This window comes from Pituophis catenifer, unplaced genomic scaffold (genome assembly GCF_029215685.1).
Source record: "Pituophis catenifer annectens isolate HBS135680 unplaced genomic scaffold, rPitCat1.0.hap2 SCAF_3, whole genome shotgun sequence".
Taxonomy (NCBI): domain Eukaryota; kingdom Metazoa; phylum Chordata; class Lepidosauria; order Squamata; family Colubridae; genus Pituophis; species Pituophis catenifer.
Genome location: NW_027256883.1, coordinates 110894754 through 110917991, shown reverse-complemented (window position 1 = coordinate 110917991; position 23238 = coordinate 110894754). Strand labels below are relative to the sequence as shown.

The following is a 23238-nucleotide window of genomic DNA, read 5'->3' as shown; positions in this document are numbered from 1 at the left end:
AACAAGACAACACTAAAGTACAGCAAAATGAGAACAATAATTGGCTTATTGATTCTGGAGCAACTAATCACACCACTAATAACAAAAATATATTGTCTTCATTTACAGAAGATAAATTTGTAATAAAGGTAGCTAACCAAGAAAAGGTTCAAGTATTAGGCAGAGGAAATGTAACCTTGCCTGGTCTAGGAAAAATAGAGGGGGTATTGTTAATACCTGAAATACCTCATAACATACTAAGTGCCATAAAACTAAGTAGAGATTCTGACATTAATATAGTTTTCTCAAAGGGAAAAGCGACTTTGGAGAAGAATAAAATAAATATAGGCACTGTGATGATTAAAGGAGGCCTACCTTATCTGATAACAAAGGAAAAATGGTTGCATAACATTGATTCAAATATGGAAGATTGTATTGAAGCAGATGATGAAAATATTAGCAACAGTGACAATGATGAATGTAAAATATCTCATGATCACGCAGATGCACACAATGAAAAAAAACCAAAAATAGGTAAACCAATTCATGATGAGTGTGCTCACATCTTACATAGGAAGTTAGGACATGCCAGTTTTCCTGTAGTACAAAAAATGACTGAACACGCAGAAGGTGTCAAAATAAAAAATTGTGAAAACTATTTGGAATGCTCTGTATGTAAATCTACAAAACTAAAAACTAGTCCCAGGCCAAGAAAATCTACTAGATCAACTAACAAAATTTTTGACTTAGTACACATGGACTTAGTTGGCCCATTAACTCCATCAATCACCTATAGAAAACGTTACTTCCTGACAATAGTAGACGATTATAGCCGTTATGGGTTTGTTTATACATTAAAACACAAAGATGAAACCTTTCAAAAATTTAAGGAATTTTACAAACGCATAGAAACACAACACAATATCAGAATAAAACAAATTATGACAGATAGGGGATGTGAATTCATGTCTAAAGAATTCTCCCAATGGTTAAAGGATAGAGGAATGCTACATTACACGTCTAGTCCATTTTCTGCGTTTCAGAACGGGATTGCAGAGAGAAAGAATTCCACATTACAAACCATGATTAGATGCACATTGGAGGATGCTGGCTTAAGCAAACAATTTTGGTCAGAAGCCTTACATTATTCAAATTACACACAAAATAGAACCTGGTCCAGTATTGTAAATAAGACACCATATGAAGTAATGTATAATAGGAAACCAAAATTAGCACACATGCACATATTTGGAGTCACTGCAGACGTACACATACCTAAGCAGTTGAGAAGAAAGGGAGAAAACGTATCCAGAAGACTCAGATTTATGGGATATGAAACTGGCACCAAAGGGTACAGATTCATTGATAATAATAACAAATTTATAGTTTCCAGAACAGCTGTGTTCCATGAACAGGCCAACTGGTCTAAATTACATCTTAATGAAATATTTCCAAATAAATGTAAAGATACAAAATCTCATGAGAAAGGGACCATAGAAAAACAGAATATCAACAAATATAAAAGCAAAACCAAAACTTGGACAAATAGCCAACACAAAATAAAGACAGACACACTAACAAAAAAAGAAGCAAGATATTTGCATGATAACAATAGCAAACCTGAAAGAGTCATTAGAAACAACAGAAATCAAATGCCAAATAAATACAGAGATTACATAATGCATATGGATGGTGAGCCAATAAAACCTAATACTTATGAGGAAGTGTTAAAACTCCCTCGTGAAGAAAAAGAAAAATGGGAATTAGCTATGAAAAAAGAGATGGAAAGTTTACAAGGATTAAATGTATTTACACCTGCAATTGCACCTAAAGATAAAACAATTATTGGTACCAGGTGGATATATAAAATTAAGAACTTAGAAGGAGGCAATACTCTATATAAAGCTAGATTAGTTGCACAAGGTTATGCACAGAAATATCCGGAGGACTATACTGACACGTATTCCCCCACTGTAAGAACAGAGAGTGTCAAAACAGCTCTAGTGGTAGCATCAGCACTCAATCTTGATGTATTTCAATATGACATACAGACTGCGTACCTACACGCAAAACTAGATAAGGAAATATACGTAAGAGCACCTCACAGTCAATACACCAACAAAAATGAAATTTGGTTATTGAACAAGAGTTTATACGGATTAAAACAATCTGGTAAAAGATGGTATGATTGTTTAGTAAAAGTACTTAAGACTATGGATTTCAACGCTACCACTGCTGATAACTGTTTCTTTGTCAAAAAGGGTGATGATTACATTGAATTTGCGTTGATTTATGTAGATGACATTTTGTATATAGGAAAACACAAAGAGAGAAGAGAAACTTTTGTAAATAAGTTAAATGAACATTTCTCGTTGAAATGTCTAGGTAAAGTGAACAAATATCTTGGTGTTCAAATTAATAAGACTAGAAGGGGATTCAAACTTACTCAGAGAGATAAGATTATAGAACTTTTAAATAAATGCAATTTAAACAATGCCAAACCCTGTGATACTCCTATGCAAACTGATTTTCTTAGAAATACTGATGAATCTTCCCCTGAATTCAAGGATAACACGTTTTATAGATCAATCATAGGTTCACTTCTTTATATATCTAATTGGACTAGACCAGATATCGCCTTACCACTCAATTTATTATCCAGACACGTCAGCAAACCAACAATGTATCACTGGGAAGCTGTTAAAAGAATTTTAAGATATCTGAAAAGTACATTAGATTTTTGCTTAGTATTAGAACCTAGTGATAATAAAGAACCAAAGCTTGCATGTTATGCAGATGCGGACTGGGCTGGAGACACATCATGCAGAAAAAGTACATCTGGTTATATTTTTCTCTTAAATGACTGTCCAGTTTACTGGTATACTGGAAAACAAGAACTAGTAGCCACTTCAACGACAGAAGCGGAATATGTTTGTTTATCCAAAGCTGCAAATAACCTTGTATGGTTTAATGATTTAATTTCAGATGTTTGGAAAAAACCTGCTTTGCCTTTTGTCATGCATGAAGACAATAAAGCGGCCATTGAAATATCTAGATCTGATGCCATTGGACAAAGGTCCAGGCATATAGATATAAAATTTAAACATGTGAGGCAATTATCTCAGGATGGATTTATTAAAGCAGTGCATTGTGATACTTCAGAACAATTAGCTGACATATTGACAAAGCCTTTACCTTCTAAGCAACACAAATATTTAACATCTAAATTGTATGTCTTGTATTGTCCTGAATCTGAATGTAATTGGTGTTGTATAACGAATCGGCATTTAGAGGGGGATTTGTCAGATGTAAATGCCTTATTCTCTAATGTGTAAATAGTATATGAATGGGGTATCAGGGGTTAACTTATTCTTCACTTCTTAATGTATTCATAATTCACCACTCCCACTTATAGCTCCACCCATTGTATATATAAGGAGCCACCTACACCCTTTTCCTCGCTTCTATCTGTGAATATTCAGTGAATATAGAATGCCTATTGTAAATAAAAGGAAGTATATTTAAACCTTTAACTCTCACTAATATTATTGAGTCTGATCCTGAAAATATTGCAACACTTATATTTTCTCTCCTTAGCTATTTCCTTAGAAAAAGTATGTTTACACACAAACACACACACACCAAGAAATCTCCATTGACAGCAACAAATTTTTTTCCTCTTTTTCTACAATCTCTAGAATTCAAAGGAAAGGTGGGTTTCAAAGCAAATGATTAAGGGGGAACTTTAAAACTTTATTTAGATTCTTGATTAGGATTCAATCCCTTTATCTGTTCATATTAGAGACTGCAAAAATAAATCCTAAATAGTCTCCAGGCCTTTAATACAGTGGTGAAATGTAAAATTTGTTGCTACTGGTTCTGTGGGCGTGGCTTGGTGGGGGGGGGGTTTATGTGACTGGGTGGGCATGGCCAACTTTTTTTTTTTTTACTTTTAAAACCATTTTTTCTACAACCTCTTTGACCGAAGAGGTTGTAAAAAAATGCTTTTAAAAGCCTCTGCTGAGTTGCCTGATCGGCAGAGGCTTTTTTTTCTTTTAAAAACATTTTTTCTACAACCTCTTTGGCTGAAGAGGTTATTTAAAAAGTGCTTTTAAAAGCCTCCGACAATCAGGCAACTCAGCTGGGATCGTCAGAGGCTTTTAAAAACATTTTTTCTCTTTCGGCCAAAGAGGTTGTTTAAAAAATGCTTTTAAAAGCCTCTGATGATCCCAGCTGAGCCACACGATCATCAGAGGCTTTTTTTTTTTACTTTTAAAAGCAGAGGTTGTAGAAAAAAATGCTTTTAAAAATAAAAAAAAAAGCTCTGATGATCGCACGGCTCATCTGGGCATGGGGTGGGAGGGATTTTTGCTACCGGTTCTCCGAACTACCCACCGCTATCGCTACTGGATCGGGCGATCCAATCTGAACCGGGAGCATTTCACCCCTACTTTAATATATTATATAGATTAGCCTTCAAATGGAGGTGAGAGATTATTGAAGGCTGAACATAATTTTGAGAACTCAGACTTCTAAAAAGGATGAGTGAGCACCTGCTAATCCTAACTTTTTCCTCCTCCAGGAGCCTCTAATAAATGTTTGTTTGTTTATTTATTTATTTATTTATTTATTTATTTATGTATGTATGTATGTATGTATGTATGTATGTATGTATGTATGTTAAACATGTACAAGATAACAGGTATAAGTATAAACATCTAATTAGCTTAGCTGATTTATTAATTACTTAATCCTTGTCATGGCACCTGCCACTGGAGCATCATTTTCTCAAGATCCATTTGGCCCCCTCTGCAGCCTTATTTAAACAAGCCCTTGCTCTGTGCTCAGGCCTTGCGTCAGAATGGAAATTGGAGTTCCTGTGTGATACTTTGATTGGTTATTTTCAGACTTTTTATTTGATTACCTAGTTCTTTGTTTTTCTTTCATTGGTTGTTTTGTTTTTCTGTTGATTGTATTCTGTAAGCTTTTCAGAGTTAGAACAGATTTGGGCAGTTTACAAGTCTCATAAATAAAGAAACTATTCTTGGAGATCCTTAAGTTGTCAATGAGAGGATGTTATGATATGCAATTTGAAAACTGCAGTCTTCAGTTTTCCTTCCATAATAGTTTCTAGTCTTATATAAAACAAGCACTGAGTTACTTGATATAGTGACTGGCTCTCGTACCATTCTCATGACTTCGATATAGCCCCCCGTATAGCATAATATTGTTGACAGTGCATAAAACAATTCAGCATTTTTAAACTACTGATTTTGAAACATGCCCTTAAAATTCTGATCTTGTTTACTTTTCAACAGCAATGGACAGAACACTTGCATACTTCTTTAGAAATGTTTTAATAGAATCAGGGGTTTTTTCCCCAATGCCCTTTAAATTATTTTATTCATTTTATTCAAGAGCCTTGGTGGTGCAGTGGTTAGAATGCAGTATTGCAGCCTACTTCTGCTGCCTGCTGGCTGCCTGCAATTTGACAGTTCAAATCCCACCAGGCTCAAGGTTGACTCAGCTTTCCATCCTTCTGAGGTCGGTAAAATGAGGACCCAGATTGTTGGGGGCTGACTCTGTAAACCGCTTAGAGAGAGCTGTAGAGCACTTTTTAAAAAAAATTTGATTTATATGCCGCCCTTTTCCGGAGACTCAGGGCGGCTTACAATGCGTTAAGCAGTAGCTTTCATACTTTTGTATATTTATACAAAGTCGGCTTATTGCCCCCACAAACTGGGTCCTCATTTAACCTACCTTAGAAAAGATGAAGGGCTGAGTCAACCTTGAGCCTGGTGAGATTTGAACTTACAGTAATTGCAGACAGCTGGTGTTAATCACAATGCTTTTAGTCTGCTGAGCTACCAGGCCCGTATATAGCGGTATATAAGTCTAAGTGCTATTGCTATTGCTATTGCTATTTTATGTAAAAGTCACCTTTTTGCTTTGGCAAATAGTCAAGATGGGTTCTCACAGAGTTCAGAAAACTGAACTATGCAATAAATATAGCAACTGGTTAGTTTATTTCTATACTGATCTCATTTTTCATGTGATATACACATAGTCCATGGTGACTGTTCTGTGAAACATCCAAATATTTGTGAGAATATCTTTCTATCTATTTATTTATTTATTTTGTCGCATTTCTATGCCGCCCAACTCCCAAGGGACTCTGGGCAGCTTACAGCAAAGAATAAAACAATGCGAACAATCCCATAAAAAAATATTAAAAAGAAAAACATTAAAACATTAAAAATTTTAAAAACGTTAAAACACATGCACTCCAATTCGTGGCCAGGTCTCGCAAGATCATTATAACGAGATCAGCGGCCCCAGGCCTGCCGGAAGAGCCAGGTCTTTACCGCTTTGTGGAAGGTCAATAGGGTGGGGGTGGTCTGGACCTCAGGAGGTAACTGGTTCCAGAGAGCCAGGGCAGCCACAGAGAAGGCCCTCCCCCGTGGGCCCACCAGCCGACATTGTTTAGCTGACGGGACCCGGAGGAGACCGACTCTGTGAGATCTTACCGGTCGCTGGGAGCTATGTGGTAAAAGGCAGTCTCGAAGATAGCCTGGCCCTGAGCCATATAGGGCTTTAGTGAAATTTAGAGTAATATTAATTTACTGTATTAACCTAATATTCATTTTTAAGGGACATGCCTTATATAAAACTGCTTCAAATTCTAGTTGAATTGATTTCAGCTTCCCTAGAGTGTATGAAAGCACAGAAGATTTTATGACAGAATATTCTAATTTTTGTCTTGGAAACTCCAGAAAATTCAAGGGGCAAGTGTCATTCAAAATTCTATTCTGTTTTATATGTTTTGTCTTTTCTATTAAATGCATAGATATTTGCACTGTTTTATTAAATATGAGAGGCTTTGGGCTTAAATTTGCATCTAATAGAATTACAAGAACTAACCCAAGAGTCATATCTGACAAAAACACTCAAGGTTGTCTTAAATGTTTGCTTCTCAATTTCATTTGCAAGTATTTTTCCCTTAAGGAAAGGTAGAAACATTTTCATTAGGCCAAAAACAAAAGGGGAATTGAAGTGTAGTAGCTATTATCATGCTCTTTGCCAGCCATTGCTTCTGTTGTTTATTTAGTAGTTCTCATTTATTTGTTTTTCCTAGTGGAGCAGATGATGGTTATTTTATTTTATTACAACAATCCATTGCATATAAAGGAAGATAGAAAGATAGACCATGAACAAGAAATAGACATGATGTCGTTAATTGATTGGTTTTGGTTATATATATTTTCCCTATGCTTTTAAAATTTAAAGGCTCAACAGACTGGAGACCAAAACTGCTCTTTACGTTGAAGAAGTTCTTAGCAACTATGTCATTTTTTTTCTTTTAAATTATAAAATAAATTCAAAAGACCCAGTCCAAATTGGGAGTTGAAGTTTTAATTGTTTATCATTTGCTAGGTTTTTAATCCAGACTGGATGTACCATACACTGAATTTGCATTATCAAAAAGTGATTAATTTATTTCAGTAAAAATAAATAAATAAATAATATTAATTGTGCTTCCCTTCTTCCTCTCCCCTCCCCCAATTTTTTTAAACCGGAATCACAGTAAAATCTATAGTTCTATAGTTTAACATTCTTGTTAAAATCCCAACCTGGCTTGGATTCCTTATGCTGATTTTAGACTCTTTATTTTTAAAAAAGGTGCCAGGTGGGCCTTTAAAGTAATCTGCATTTTGGCCCTGAAGCTTTGACTTTGTTTCACACCTGAAGTATAAGACTGAAATTCTGGTTAGTTCTCAACCTTACTTTGATTATTTCCATTTCATGAAAAGTTAAATGAGAAGAGAAGATATTGAAGAAGCGGGAATACAGGCTGGAGAGAAAAGAATTAAACAGAAGCAATCTTTCCTTCTCTATTTTCATGTCATTCTTCATCTGTAAAGGGAATAATATAGTTTGGAAGAAATCTGTGAAATCCTATAGTCCAGCTGTCTGGTCAATGCAGGCTCTACTGTAAATGGAAACCACAGCTTAATCTCCTGTGAAACTACATTGCACATCTTCATTAGCTAGAGTGATGTGACCAGTGTTCATTCACCTGCAACTCTGTAGTCATTCCCTGTCACATGTACAGAGTTGGTTAGATATACAAGAAAATTCTTAAAGCGTAAGGCACTGAAGAGATATTTGACTCTTTAAAATTGCAATAATTCTGTTTATTATTATCCATAAATACAATGTTTAAGGACTTGGCATCATCAATAACAAGGCTTTTGTAAAGGCTGCTTCAAACTATAGACTAGTGTAAATTCTGAAGTTTAATTTGTATTGCTGGTGTCAAGGATAGAATTACTATTCTGAAAAATTAATTTGTGAAATCATTGTTTCATGCAGCATGGAAGACACTGAATTAAATTCAACCGAAAGCCTTTCAGTAGCAGGCCTGTTAGAAATCAGTGAGAAATGCACAACTGCACAACTCCCATTCATTTCAGTAATGCCCTCCAGATTAGCATGAACCCTGATTATGATTCTTTCCATGATTAATTGTATTATTTTCCCACAAATCTTGAGGAATGGAACTTTGTTTTCTGAAACAGGGAATTTTGAGTCTAATATCAAGTCAACTAGGGTAAATATGCAAGTGCTAACTGATACTGCCTGATCTTGAGGTTGTTTCTTTCACTTTGGTTCTCACAGGGAGGGATGATTGCCTTGCTGCTTTCCATCTTGTGTCTGGTTATGATTCTCTACACACGCCGGCGTTGGTGCAAGCGCCGTCGAGTGCCACAGCCCCAGAAGAGTGCTAGTGCTGAGGCAGCCAATGAAATTCACTACATCCCCTCAGTGCTGATTGGTGGCCACGGTCGTGAGAGTCTGCGGAATGCCCGAGTGCAAGGGCACAACTCCAGTGGAACTCTGAGCATCAGAGAGACTCCAATCCTAGATGGTTATGAATATGACATTACTGACCTGCGCCACCACTTACAGAGAGAATGCATGAATGGGGGTGAGGACTTTGCCAGTCAGATGACCAGAACACTGGACTCGCTACAGGGCTGTAATGAAAAATCAAGCATGGATCTAACCCCAGGTCATAATCAGCATATATTTTTTAACCTATAACTATGTGCGATTGGATAAGTTATTATGCATGTGTTTAGATGCCTTCGATGCACAGCTTATTTGACCTAATTTCTCAATATGAAATGCTGGTATTTTGTTTTCAGCCATATAATCCATCACTTTCCCATTATCTCTAGCAGGGCTAATTTCTGGCTACACAATTTGGATTGCCATATTATTTGGCTGCATGCCAGTGGAAGGTGACTTAGAATAGCATTAACTGTAATAAAGCAATAAGGAGGCGTTTGCTTCAAGGACAGCATGGAAAGAAGTAGGTTAGTTAATGAATGTTGACTGTTACCAAAGAACACGAAAGTGCTTAAAATTTACATTAGGGAATATTTAATGATGTTTTCAGTGTGGTAAACAGAAATTTGAGTCAGTCTTTCTGTAGCCAGGCCAGGGTACTTGCTTTTATCAGCTTTTGTGTTTCAAGCAATATAAAAAGTCAAAAGACCTGGGCATAGACAATTTCTGATGATATGACAGTTGATAGACGGAAAGACAAATTTCTGTATTAGCTTCTATCTCAATATAATCATATTCAAGCTATTTGCTGTTGTGCAATTGTTTCTTTTTTTCTGTATTAAAACTGACATGGGAGCACTTGAGGTAAGTGGAGGTTCATGTGCCTGTTTTTGGCAGGGAGAGGAAAACTCTCTCTGGCTTCAGCAGGTGTTTGTATGCATGTATGTACTTCAGAGGATACAGAAGTATGAAGTAGTACTTGCTTTAAGATTGCCAGATTTCTGTTCCCATTTCCTCTGAAGCAACTTCTAGAGATCCAGACTGAAGTGCTGTATAGCCCTTATGCTTTGAACCTATAGTTGAAGCAGAAGATTAATTCCCTCTTCCCTCCTCTCTAAATGTTACGGTTTTGATTTGGTTTCTCTCTGTCCCACCACCATTCCCAGGTTTTATTTTTTTAAAAAAGCCCTAATCATACAAGACCAAAGAAGTGACCATCAATGTCACTGCTTTTGCTCTGTGAATAGTGAAAAATTTCAGCAGGAGCATCCATAACAATTTGATTCAATTTTTGCAAAGCTATTCCCACAGGAACTTTTGTCTAGCTTAATTCTTACTTTAAGATAATCCTTTTGAATGCATTTATTGTTGGGATGTAGAGATATTGGGACAAAACCGCAAGCCTGCTCAAAACATACAGATGGTTGGTTACAGTAGAAGGATTTAACTTCTATTGCCAGATGGTCCACATCTAAAGATGTTCCAAATATTAATGCTTGGATAACTGGAAATGAATATTTTTTTCTTATTATTATTCCTATTCTTTTCTCCTTTAAAGTTTCTACCTTAATTTTTTCTTGTTAGGAAGTGACAATGCTAAACTCTCCTTGATGAACAAGTACAAGGATAATATCATTGCTACCAGTCCTGTGGATTCCAACCATCAACAGGCAACTCTGTTGTCTCATACATCTAGCAGTCAACGCAAACGGATCAATAACAAATCACGAGGTACCATCTAGAGCTTTTTCCTGACAATGGATGGGATGGGATGGGGCAGGGTGCAGTCTGTAAGGTGATTAAATAGATGGGCAACCTTGAAATAGATCTAAGGGTGTACTTAGTCCATCTGTTTCCATCAATAGCTAGGAAACATGCAAGGGTTGGGTCTACACATCACATTAAGCCATGGAATCAAGAGATGCATCTTAGATTAGGCTGAGAGCCACAGTAGAATTTAAATGGTGTGCCTGGGGCTTTACTCAAAGCCAGAGGGGGCCAGGACTACAGATCAAAATTATAACAATAATGAGATTGTATAATTAATTACTTAACACAATTTTCTTCCACCTATGTGAACTTTTAGCTATTTTGCACATTCTACCTATGCAATTATTTTGTTTTTAGAGGCATCCAGGATTGTACTGTTAAAACATATAGCAAGTTTGGTCAGTTTGCTAACCAACAGTTTGATCACAGTCAGTTTAATCTAGTAGTTAAGGCAATGGACTAAAAAACAAGAGACTGTGAGTTCAAGTCCCATCTTAGTTATGAAAGCCAGCTATGTGACCTTGTGCCATACCCTCATCCCAATTTACAGAGTTGTTGTTTTAGGGAAAATAGGAGTAAGAAGAATATTAGGTATGTTCACCACCTTGATTTACTTATGAAAATAATAAAGGAGGGATAAATAAATAAATGTAGCATTATAGGAAGTGTTCCACTCTTGTAAGAGCCTCCTTTTACTACCACTTTGCCTATCACTGCAGTCGATTTATCGAGAAAGAAAGGGAAACAGTCTGAGTAATTGAAACAGCAACAGCTTACATAAAACAGTCACTGTGCTGTTTTTCTTCCTTCCTCCAGGGGTGGGTTCTACTTACCTTTACTACCGGTTCACAGTGGGGCTGCGCATGCATGCTCGCTTCACTCACACACATGTGCGCTGTTCTGTGCAAGCGCAGAAGCATTTTTATGACGTCGGGGTCGGTGAGAGGAGCCTCCCGCCGGTTTTACTACCAGTTCTATAGAACCAGTGTGAACCAGGGGCAACCCACCACTGCCTTCCTCCTACAGATGGCTGTAGAGATGAGAATAGGAGGGAAAGAAAGATTAGGTGGGAGCAATGAGGAAGTGAGCAGCTGAAGCAATAGATTGAAAAAGCTGCCCATCCTACCATGATTTGCAAAAACTCCTGTGTATTGTCAAGGTGTGGTACTGACTAAGGAATTTCCGGGGCTTCATGAAAGCCTTGAGACATTCATGTGGTCTGTAGTTTGTCTACTTGTAGTTTAACATGATATGTCAACCCAGACTTTGGTTAGATAATTGAATTCTAGTTAAATAATTAGATACTCTAATTATGGCCTTTTCTTAGCTTACTTTTTAAAATCCCTGGTATGTGAGCCTATTGAATGGAAAAGGATGAGCAGAAAAGGTTGCAAAATCTTCCAGTTTGTCATTTCCCAGGCCCCTATGACTATTCCTAAGATACTTTTTTCACTTGCTGGAAAAAATATAGGTGTTAAAAAAACAACTGAAGAGGGGTTGATCTTGAGCTGAAATAATGAGAAAGAAAAAGTTAAGAACTACTTTGCAAAAATCCTTGTTTTGTTTCCTTGCTTCAAAAAAGAAAAGTGACAGGGGAGGAAAAACCAATTACTCTGGGCAACATGCAGATTGATAATCAAAAGACCAACCAGAAGCATATATAAAACCCAGTCAAATTTCAGTGGAAGTCTGTGCCTCTCCGCTATTCTGTGCTGTCCAGCTTTTTTCCCTTGGAGACTTCTGCATAGTAGTTCTGTCCCAAACAATCTCATCTGGAAGCCGACTGAGGGTTTTTACTGTTGTAGGTCCCAAAGACAGAATAGGAATTTTATTGACAAGATGCTTGCCTTGGTGCTGAGCATCTTTCCTGCTCAACTGGCAGAGGTGATGTCTTGAGTTTCATTACAAGCATCCTGGGAATCTTAGGCATTCATGTCAAGTCTGTTATTGACTCAGTATATATTGCAGTCATGTTTTAATGCTGGTTTTTGGAATACGACTGATTCCTAGTGATTGCTGAGTTAAGTGCCTTTTGTCATGAACGGGTCATTTCAGGTGAGAATTGAGCTGGACAAACTGGATCTCGAGATATAAAGAAGCTAAGAGATCCCTGAACAATCTGGGGCATTTTCTTAGGGCATTAGATGGCAATTCTGCCACAGTTCCAATCTCACCATACAATAGTGAGCTGAAAAGGCCCTCTATTACTCCTGAGCACTTTTTCTACTTATGGGTTGCCCAAAAACCTCTTATTTTAACTGAAGAACTCCAGGCACTGAAGCACATTGGTTGAGGGATGGTAAGTTCAATAACAGTCACTATCCAGAACTGAATAGAATAGAAGTAGTTGTAATAAATGCAGTAAATAAATAATCAATTCAAATTGATCATCAAATGGACACCTCAGGGCATACAATTGTACCTTTTGCATGGAAATGGTTAGAGTGAAGAGGATTTGACTTTCTATCATCAATGCATCTTCCAAGAACTGCCTAGCCAAGCTTCTCGGGTGCCAACAGAACAGGTGTGTGGCTTGGAGCATCTCCTTGACGCAGGTTGGTCATTAGTGGGGCAGTTGGACTCACCAATATGCTAGTTGCAATCCTACCTTGATTTGAGATGCCTCAGCCTCAATGAGCTCCATCATAATGACCTCTTATCTGGATTACATCATGTAAGAGTTACCCCTAAAGATACTCTAATAACAAAATGTAGCTGCTGAATTTCAAATTAGCTGGCTAAGTGGGATCATATAATACCAGTTTTTGCTGCATCCAAATAAGCAGCAAGTTATTAATAAAGTGCCTCGGCTAGGGCATGGTCCAGCCACAATTAAAATTAACAAGTAAAACTAAATCTAATAACAAAAAATGATAAAAAATAACACTTCTGTCTATGTCCAAAATCATCTAACTTGACTAGGAAGATTTATAACAAATCATCTATCATCTGTCTATACCAACTGCCATTCTCAGTATCTATTCACAGGCACTTCTACCAGTCAATCTGCCTTATTAGATGAGTATGTTTTCAAAACTTTTCTTAAATGTATCCAAAGATGTGTGGAGCCAGAGTAGAGAGAGAAGAGAATTCCATAATTGTTTGTATGTCCATTGTATTTTAAAATATTGTCCAAGAATCAGTCCGCTGTAGAAACTACTTGTGATTCTGTTTGTGGGCTTGGCTCATAGAATGGTGATCAGACACTCAACCATTTCATTGGCAAAACCCCAGTGTTGCAATTCTGTATTGTGAGATGACTACTGTCTTCTTCTTCCAAAAAAAAAAAAAAAATACACACCTGTCCTCTCAAGCATTTATAGAGAGGCAACTTCTCAGTAAACACCAGATTGATTTGGCTACAATCTGCTTTCCTTTTTTATCAAAATAATGTTTCTTTTAATTTTTGTCCTTATTGCTGGCTTTAACTCTGCTGACTGGATTTGAGATTTCTTTTCCTATTTTCTTTTAGACCATATATATTCTCTGGGAGGAAGGGAATTAAATAAATGAGATATACCTTTGCTGTAAAGAGGTAAGAATGCGAGGTGGGATACAAGAATAGCTAATTTAGGATATTTTTTTTGTCTTTATTTTTCAACCTAGCTGGTTCTGCATTTCTGAACCCTGAAGGAGATTCTGGGACAGAAGCAGACAATGACCCCCAGCTGGCCTTTTACACAGATCCATCACGGAGCAGGCGGCGCAGTAGAGGTAAGCAACACCATGAGCAGGGAGTAGCAAGTACATTAACAAGAATGTGGAATGGCTAAAGGGATTATGGTGCTAGAGGTCCTTCAAGACTAAGCATGTCTCTCAGCATATTTTAATCATGTGTCGTTTGTGCATGCTTAAATAGCGGTAACTCCTTCCCTCCTGTATTTTCTCATTATGGGGCAAGCAACACTATCCATTATCCACTGATGTTAATATTAGTTAAGAAGATTTTTTTTAAAATCTTTGCATTTGTTCACTCCCAGTGCTATGGAGAAGAAGTGGATAATTCTGTCATTCTTTTCTTCAGTGCATGAGTTGATACAGCAAAGGTTTCCTCAGACGGAAAAAACACTATTCAAGGGTAAAATGGATATAAGCTTAAAAACAAAAACAAAAACAGAAAATCCTGAATAATTTGGAAAACCTAAATAATTTGAAGCCCTTCTTTTAAAAAAGACTCCCAGCAGAACTGACACAATCCATCTATTTTCTAGACCAATAAACACATTCCTTTGATAGATTTTTCTCTGCATGAGCTGCTTGGATGAGATCTCTGAAAAACCAGCCCTGTTTGCATGTTATGCATCCCTAAGGCACTTAACCGCACTGTCAAGGAGTTGGTTGTCATGGAGAAACTAACCCATTAAAAGAATGGAGTGGGAAGGAGGGATTAAATATTTTTAAAAGTATACATGTTTTCCTTTGAACCAGGATCTTTTCTGGCCAGGCACTATACATATAGGTTCTCCCACTTAGTGACTTGCAGACTGACCCCGTGTAACAAAATTCAGAAGGACTTAAAAAATGTGCTAAGTATCTGGTGTCTCAAGCATTTTCTTTGCTCTCTACTGTAATAATTGGGCAGAAACAGAAATTACTCAGCTACGTTGGGGTGCCTCAAAAGCAGCTGGCCAAATAGTGATATAGATAATGCCCTTAGACAATGTTGTGGCATTATCCAAGGAAATGTACCAAATGTACCAAAGATTCTGGGTTGGTTCTACAGACTGATTGCATTGAATGAAAGTTACCTGGACTCCCTTTGGGGAAAGACAGAGCTCTATGTTATTTGCAAATACTGTGTGTCAAGCTCTGTAAGGGTGGCAAGTTCAGAAAACTAGAACCAATTGGTTTTCTAAAAAGGTAGGGTAATGTAGCAAAATCTTGAAAGCCCAGCAAAGTAGTTGTTCTGTACAATTTATGTAATTAAGGCAAATTTACTCTGAATTTCTTTCTTAAATTTTTCCCCCTCCCTGGATTAAAAAAATCACTTCTGCTATCCCTCTGTTTCCTTTCTTAACTATCTTCCTGCTTTTTCTGTATTTCCAAGGTCTGTTAAGGCATTCCACCACCTTGTGTTATCTATCTGGAGAAATATGTGTTGATCCTTTCAGCAAATATGCTACAAATCAAATTCAAGATATCAGTGATCCCTAGCTGGTCAGGTCTCCAGTGCAAAAGCAGCCAACTATTTTGAGGGGATTGGCTTTGTCTTTAATCTTCCATCATGTTTCCCATTTAACATTTTATCTGTGATTGAGCAAAGGTAGAGACAGTAAGATATATTCTTTTGTTTTGCTAACTATATAGAAATCTAGACCTTAATTTAATTATAGTACTTTTATTCTAGTGATAAACCAGGCAGGTCAGATGAATTATATGTACCTTCTCTTCTATCAGACTACATTCTAGCAATTTCTGAGACAGTAGTTGAGAGTCATGCCATTCCTTTTATGACTTTTACGACTCTCAGTAAGTACTCAAAACAATTCAATCAACTCTCTGGTTATTTTGTGCTGAATTTAAGATGGTATCATCTCTTTTTTTTCTCCTTCATATTTTGTTTTACCTCTTATGCTGGCCTAAGGCTGCAATAAAGTAACTCAATAAAGATCCAAAACGCAGACGCAGTGCAGAATAAGAGACAGATAGGCAAGCTGTTGACACTCAGTGATGTTACATTATGACCTGCCTGGTGCTTGAGGGGGTCATACTAACCTTGACCTATGAGGGATAGAAATCTTTTTATGGCTCTCCTAGATCGTATACAAGCAGTCCTCATTTAGCAACTGCCTCATACAGTAGCAATTTGCAGTTATGATGGTGATGAAAAAGTAACTTTGTGACCAGTCCTCACATTTACAATATTTGCAGAACTGCAAAGCAAAAGAAAGCTGAAATAAAGAAGCATAGTTGCAGTTTCACTTAGTGACTTCTTCACTTAATGACTGAATTGCCACTCTGAACAAGGATTACCTGTATTTTCTATGTTTTGTGAGGAAGACTATGGATTTAAAAGAAGTTATTTGTTGATACATACAGCTTCACTATTAATTTCAGCACTCATATAGCCCCTCTAACATTTAGGTTAGTTTGGGTAGATGTAATTATTTGGAATCATATACTGAAGGTAAGAAGTAGAGGTGTCCCACTGTGTTTTTCTGAGACTATTTAGCATAATACATATTAAGCAGAAGATAAGTTTACATAGCTGTGCAACAAAAATATATTAGCCACTAGGCTACATCTGTGTTCAAAACTGTAGAAAAAACAATACGGTTATTTTTGAATATATAATTATAATAGCGTTACCTATACAGATTATTCCTTTTCTATTTTAACAAACGGATTTGAAACTGTTGAGGTATCAATAAATAATATGACTGTAAGCATTCTGATCTATCCTTTCCAAATGCAGTCCTTTGTTATCATTTTTAATGGTTGATTCAGTCTATTCATCGACAACCAAAAATCTCTTTGTTGAAAGACAAAATAATTTTTCATTATCCCAGCCCAGTGCTCAGGCATCAGATTGGAGAAGATTAATATAGATTATGTATATGAATTCACAAATGGTTTCAGAGAAGAAAATTACATAGGAAAGCAGTGTTGTCATTGTTTCAGCTTTTACCTTCTAAAGTCTTTCAGCTCTCCACTGATGTGGAGGATACATTTTTGAGCAGGATAAGCAGTATATGATTCTTTTGACTCAGAAAGTGCCCAGTTTTAGTTATCTGGAAGCCAGCCATCTGACCATCTGGATTTCAACTGCTTTCTCATTTTTGGAGAAGAGATTATGCATGGGAAGTATTTAGGCAGAAATCTGCTTTCTGTGCTTAAAAATCTTATCTAAATTCTCTATCTATCTATCTATCTATCTATCTATCTATCTATCTATCTAATCTCTGCCCATTGCACAGAAGCAACTCTGGGCATTGTATACCAGAATGACTCTTAAGAGCTATAAGGTAAAGATCTGAAAAACACTAATGCAATTGCAACATTTTTCTAATGATATTATTAAATTGCCATTGTTGACCTTGTCAGTAGTTTGACTGTCCTGAAAATTGGCATTATACAGTATCATTACATGTTTATATAAATGTAACAATAACACACAACATCTGGACTATTAATACATTAAATTTTGATGAGTATTTGTGCATATATACACAAAAAGATACAAACAGGGAGTGTATAAGTGTACATGTTCAAACATTTATTATCTATTAAGACATTGGAGAGAAGAGATAGGGTGTTCACCACTGTTATGAAGAGTCTCCTCATATTGTATATTCAAGTGCTTTAGAATAAGTGTTTAGAATAGGTTCTTGTAAAAGAAACAGAGTAGTGGGAGGGAACAGTTTGGGAATAAGAAGATGTTGACAGTGGTTTGATAGCATAAGAAGATGCTATCAGGACTGAATAAAGAAGAATAAAGTCAGGAAAAAAATATTGCTAGATATAGTTCTGGTTTCTCAAATATTTCACAGTATTTTTTTTAACTGAAAGGTAATAAAGTGAACATTAGAAGAGTAAGGTTTTTAAAGATTAGATATATTGAAAAGAAATGTAAGCTAAGTAATCAAAATCATAGTAGACTGGAACTGAATCAACAAAGCCTTTTATAGATTTCTTTTTTTAAAAAACCCTACTTTTATTATTTTTATAAGTAATTGAAGGTGGCGAACTTATCTAATACTCCTTCCTCTTTCTATTTTTTTCACAACGACAACTCTGTGAGATGAGTTAGGCTGAGAGGGTGACTAGCCCAAAATCACCCAACTGGCTTTCATGCCTAAAGTGGAATTAGAACTCACAGTCTTCTGATTTTTAAGAAAGGAATTAAAGCACAGATTTATAGTAAAACAAACTTAGGCACAGGTAGTAACTTCTCATGAGTTGTAATGAAAACTAGTATGATGATAGTAAAGACGTGATGGATAATTATAGTAATATAATTATAGTATATTATATACTATAATATAATTATAGTAATATAACTCCTGAATGAAGAAGAAATCAGGATATGGGCTTGAGGAATTTTCCAGGAGAGTTATCAAGAATGAGAGGTAGCTGAGTGAATATTTGAAATTTGGTTGTGCAGCAGCATTCTCTTCCTCCTCACAATCCTGAAGGGATCGCTACAGCTCTTCAGCTGCAATAGTACACACTACTTAGGTGTACTGTACATAAAAGGTAGCAGCAGAAAAAAATGGTAAGCCCTCTTTGCTTTATAAAGAAAACATTTGAGATGCTGATTATAAAAGAGACATCTGGTCAAGGCAAGGGCAACATCCATGGCTTAGGCCCAGGATATTTGTCGGACCATCTGCAACCAGCAACAGCTTCCCATTGCCCGGTGCATTCTCACAGGGAGGGCCTACTCAGGGTGCTGTCGGCTAGACAATGTCGGCTGGTGGCCTACCAGAGATAGAGCTTTCTGTGTAGGTGTACCCACCCTTTGGAATCAACTCCCCCTGGGGCTCCGGTTGACCCCTGCCCTTCGCACTTTCCGCCGCGAACTAAAGACATGGCTGTTTAAATTGCCCAGCCTGGACTGATGGGGTTTGATTATTTTAATGAGTTTTAACATACGTTTAATTTGTATTTTAATATGTTTTTATCTGGTTTGATTTTAATTGTTGTGAGCCACCCTGAGGTAGGGTGGCATACAAATCAAATCAAATCAAATCAAATAAATAAATAAATAAATAAATTAAATAAATAATATACAAAGAGGGAACAATGACGGAAACTGAATGAACATGAGAAAACATCGTCACTGCCACTGGGTGTTAGGAGTCAGCTTCATTTACTTTATCTGGTTGCTGTGTGTACAGAATACAAACACAGAAGTTCTGTAACCAGTTCCACCCAGTCCAGGTAACAGAAGCAGACCATGATTTTTGTTTGATGTTAAAAAACAACAACCTTGCTCAGTGCATTTGTTTTGAAATTCATCCGTTTTCATTGATTTATTTTTTCAAGGAACTCGTTTTACTTTCAGCATTTACCACAGACGCATCCTTTAAGTGGCTGGCTAAAACATACACAAACAATCCACACCATTCGCATTTCATATGGCCTGAAGCCATATAAACAAGCAGCTAAGCATTAGAGCCTGTCTGTGGCTTCAGATTTTACGTGCTACCCTCACAGCATATCTGAGCTCTGCTTCTGCCTGGATGGGATGTCATACCGCCTGTCAAGAGAGAGTTGATGGTGAAATGCCTTGACACCCGGGGAGGTGTAAAGAGGCTGCCACTCAGGGAAGCATGACTGAGACAAGAATAGATTCCGTTTGGAGAAAGCAGGCGGACTGAAGCAGTCTACGCGGTATCATTAATTACTCTGGGGAACCTGATGTCTATGCACTTGTGGGCTGGTAATGAGGGATACTGCTGTTCACAGCCACCAATTAAGGTACAGGCTGTTAACTGACACTGCTTCAAGAAATTGCCCAGCTCTATTTCTAAATCTACACAAATGAGCAAGATTGTTTCTCACATGCCTTCCCTCCCCACCACTTCCCCCAAAATAGAATGATTATATTTCACCTCGGTGTCTGCACCTCTTTCTGCTGAATGGTCAGGACCTCAGGTTCATAAAGATCCATGAAGAGCCATTGCACTAGCCCAGGGCTCTGATTCATAAAAGGCTCCACCAAGAGCCATTGTGCTAGCTCAGTATTGTGGCCTGTGAGAGAGGCACATCTGGATTCCATTGACTTCTTTTTCTTACTGTTTTTAGTGGGTTCACCTAGAAGTCCTGTTAGCAAGACGACTCTGACTCTCATCAGCATCACCAGCTGTGTCATTGGTCTGGTCTGTGCTTCTCATGTGAGTTGTCCACTTGTGGTCAAGATAACACTTCATGTACCGGAGCATCTTATTGCTGATGGTAAGCCAGTCTTCCACTTATCTTGTCACTTCTACTGTCAGATCAGTATTGGATGTAACATACATGTTAATGTTTGTTACTAGAGCATACTGTGAAACTCTGACATGTATTTGTACCTCGGTCAGGTAAAAAAAGAACTACTTTTGACTGATCTTTCTCATCGGCTTTTACCTAGAGCATGTAACAACAGGGTAACATCTTCATTAGTCTTCATTAATTGGGCATCTTTCAGATTTTCTAGGATTGCAGTTTCCAGGATTTCTACTTTTAACTCAAACTGAAAATTCTGCATGTTGCAATCCTGACACATCTGGAAAGCACCAAATTGAAGAAAGCTAACATCCTCCAAACCTGTTGACTATTTATCCTTTCCTATTAGTTGTAGATACATACGTGAATATAGTCATGAATAAATCCATAAAGAACAGATTAGAATTTCAAATGGTCATCCTGTATTTGTTTATTGTATTTCTGTGCCTCCTGATACCTTCTGTTCTAATTACTACAACTCCCAAAACATCTTACAAAGATCAGTAGCATGGCTGCATCTACTCTCAGACATACAATTTAAGAAGCACACCATTCCAAGAAAAGAATGGGAGAGGAGGAAGATTTCTGCATAACAGTTGGTACCCTCCCTGTTCTATTCACGTTGCCTCCAGAAAACTATATAAAATGTGTATCTGGGTAGGTTTCATTTGCAATTAAGGTTATGGCTCCTGAACATGGTGCACATTGATTATTGTCTTTGTGAAGAGCAAATCTCATTGCCCTGATTTGTATCCAACCCACTCTGCCCTACTAATTTTCTGGATCAAGTTATTCTGGGAGATTAATGTACCCTTAATAGTTTGTGGATCCAGGAACATAAGTAATCCTACAGAATTGTTTTCTATACTTTTACCATATTTATGTACATACATATTAATTCCCTTCTTTCAGATTTGAAATGGGTATTTCCCATTCCCTGAAAATAAGCCCTCCCCAAAAATATTTAAATGCATGCGCAGCCAGTCCCTGGCATTTCCTCTGGTTTCCTTAATGCAAAATAATAAGACCTCCCCGAAAATAAGGCCAAGCACTTATTTTGGGGTTCAAATAAATATAAGATAGGGTCTTATTTTGGGGAAAACCCGGGTATGATTTTTAATATTGTAAGCCACCCAGAGTCACCACAATAAGATAAGGGGATATGTAAATCAAATACATACATACATACATACATTGAACCAGTGATTATGTACAATTTTCACCAAGAGAAGGCAGTAGGCTCATAGATCAAAAGGGCCCTGGAGGAAACATATTATGTGGACTCCCTTTAGCCTGGATTCACATGTGTTAGTCACATGTGTAGATGACCCAGTGGCAACCAAAGATAGGGGTAATGTCTGGATCCTCTGATTTCTTGGTGGCTTTCAATATCATCAGCCATAGTATTCTTTTGCACCATTTTAGGGGATTGAGGGCACAGTGCTTCAGTGGTTCTCCTCCTTCCTCTAAGTACAATTCCATTGAGCACCATTAATGGGAGAAAGAGATATTTTCTGAAATCCCTGATTTACAAGATGCCTCAGGTTTGATCTTGTTCTCGCTCCTATTTAGAATCTACATGAAGCAGGTCCCCAACTTTTTGGGCATGAGGGACTGGTTCTGTGGAGATAGGTTTTTCCACAGACCAGAGGGGGCGTGGTTTTGTGTGCTGCCTGCATGCCACAGATGGAGCTTCACTTGTTTGCACAGTTTCTGGCATGTTGCAGACCGGTGCCAGTCCATGGACCAGGGGTTGGGGACCACTGTGTTAGATCATCTGTTAGGATGAAGTTAAATATCATAAGTAAATTGGTGATACTCAATTATACAACTCTACTATGAGCTGCCTAAGTCAAGGTTCCTTCTCAGTGCTTGGTGGCTGTAAGGATGTGGATGAGGGGAAACAGGTTCCTACTTAACCCTAACAATATCAAGTGATTGTGGGTTTTGCTCCCTACCCGAGATCTTTAAGCATTCTCCCAGACTGAGTAGGACTACAATCTAGAAGTCCACCTGGATTCGTGACTCCTGCTCAACAAGTTGGGGAAGCTGTGGCCCTGAGACCCTTTGCACAAATTCATCTTGTGCACCAATAGTGTGTGTTTCTGAATCAGTAGCCCATGTTCTTGCTCTTTCATGCATTGGTCATTTCCCATTTGGATTGCTGCAATGCATTCTACTTGAGGATCCCCTGAAGAACATTTGTAAACTGCAGCTGATTCAGAATACAACAGTAGGAGCAGTTGGGCACTCCTCAGTATGCCTATATAACTCCTCCGCCTGATTAATTATGGTGGTTCCTAGTCAGTTTCCGGATGCAATTTAGTTGTCCCCACTGAGATTCCAAGTGCCACAATCCTCTTGGATTTTCAGAAGACTCTAGAACTTGGCACTTAACTCAAACTCTAGGATATTAATGTGGTGGCACAGTCCATGTTTGTTCTGCTTGAATATATAGTGTTTACTTCACATCTTTACTGTTTTTATTGTTTTGCTATTATTATTTTTTGCTTCTTATATTTACCCTCCAGGACTGACTGAAAGATGAGTGAGTGATCATATAAATTTGCATAATAAATACATTAAAAAGTTAAGAAATTCTGACTTCCCACACTAATGTGTCAACACAATTTGTTTTAAGTTGATGTGTGTGTGTGTGTGTGTGTGTGTGTGTGTGTGTGTGTGTGTGCCTGCCTACCTCATATA

At 37.4% G+C, this 23238-nt stretch overlaps 1 protein-coding gene across 1 annotated transcript in view; it reads left to right on the top strand.

The window, feature by feature from the left end:
* Positions 1 to 23238, top strand: part of ASTN1 (astrotactin 1) — a 220058-nt gene that overhangs the window by 90065 nt on the left and 106755 nt on the right. Inside the window, 4 exon segments of the mRNA XM_070939234.1 lie at positions 8659 to 9052; positions 10417 to 10563; positions 14209 to 14316; positions 20353 to 20502. Coding sequence (XP_070795335.1) covers positions 8659 to 9052; positions 10417 to 10563; positions 14209 to 14316; positions 20353 to 20502 — 799 coding nt within the window.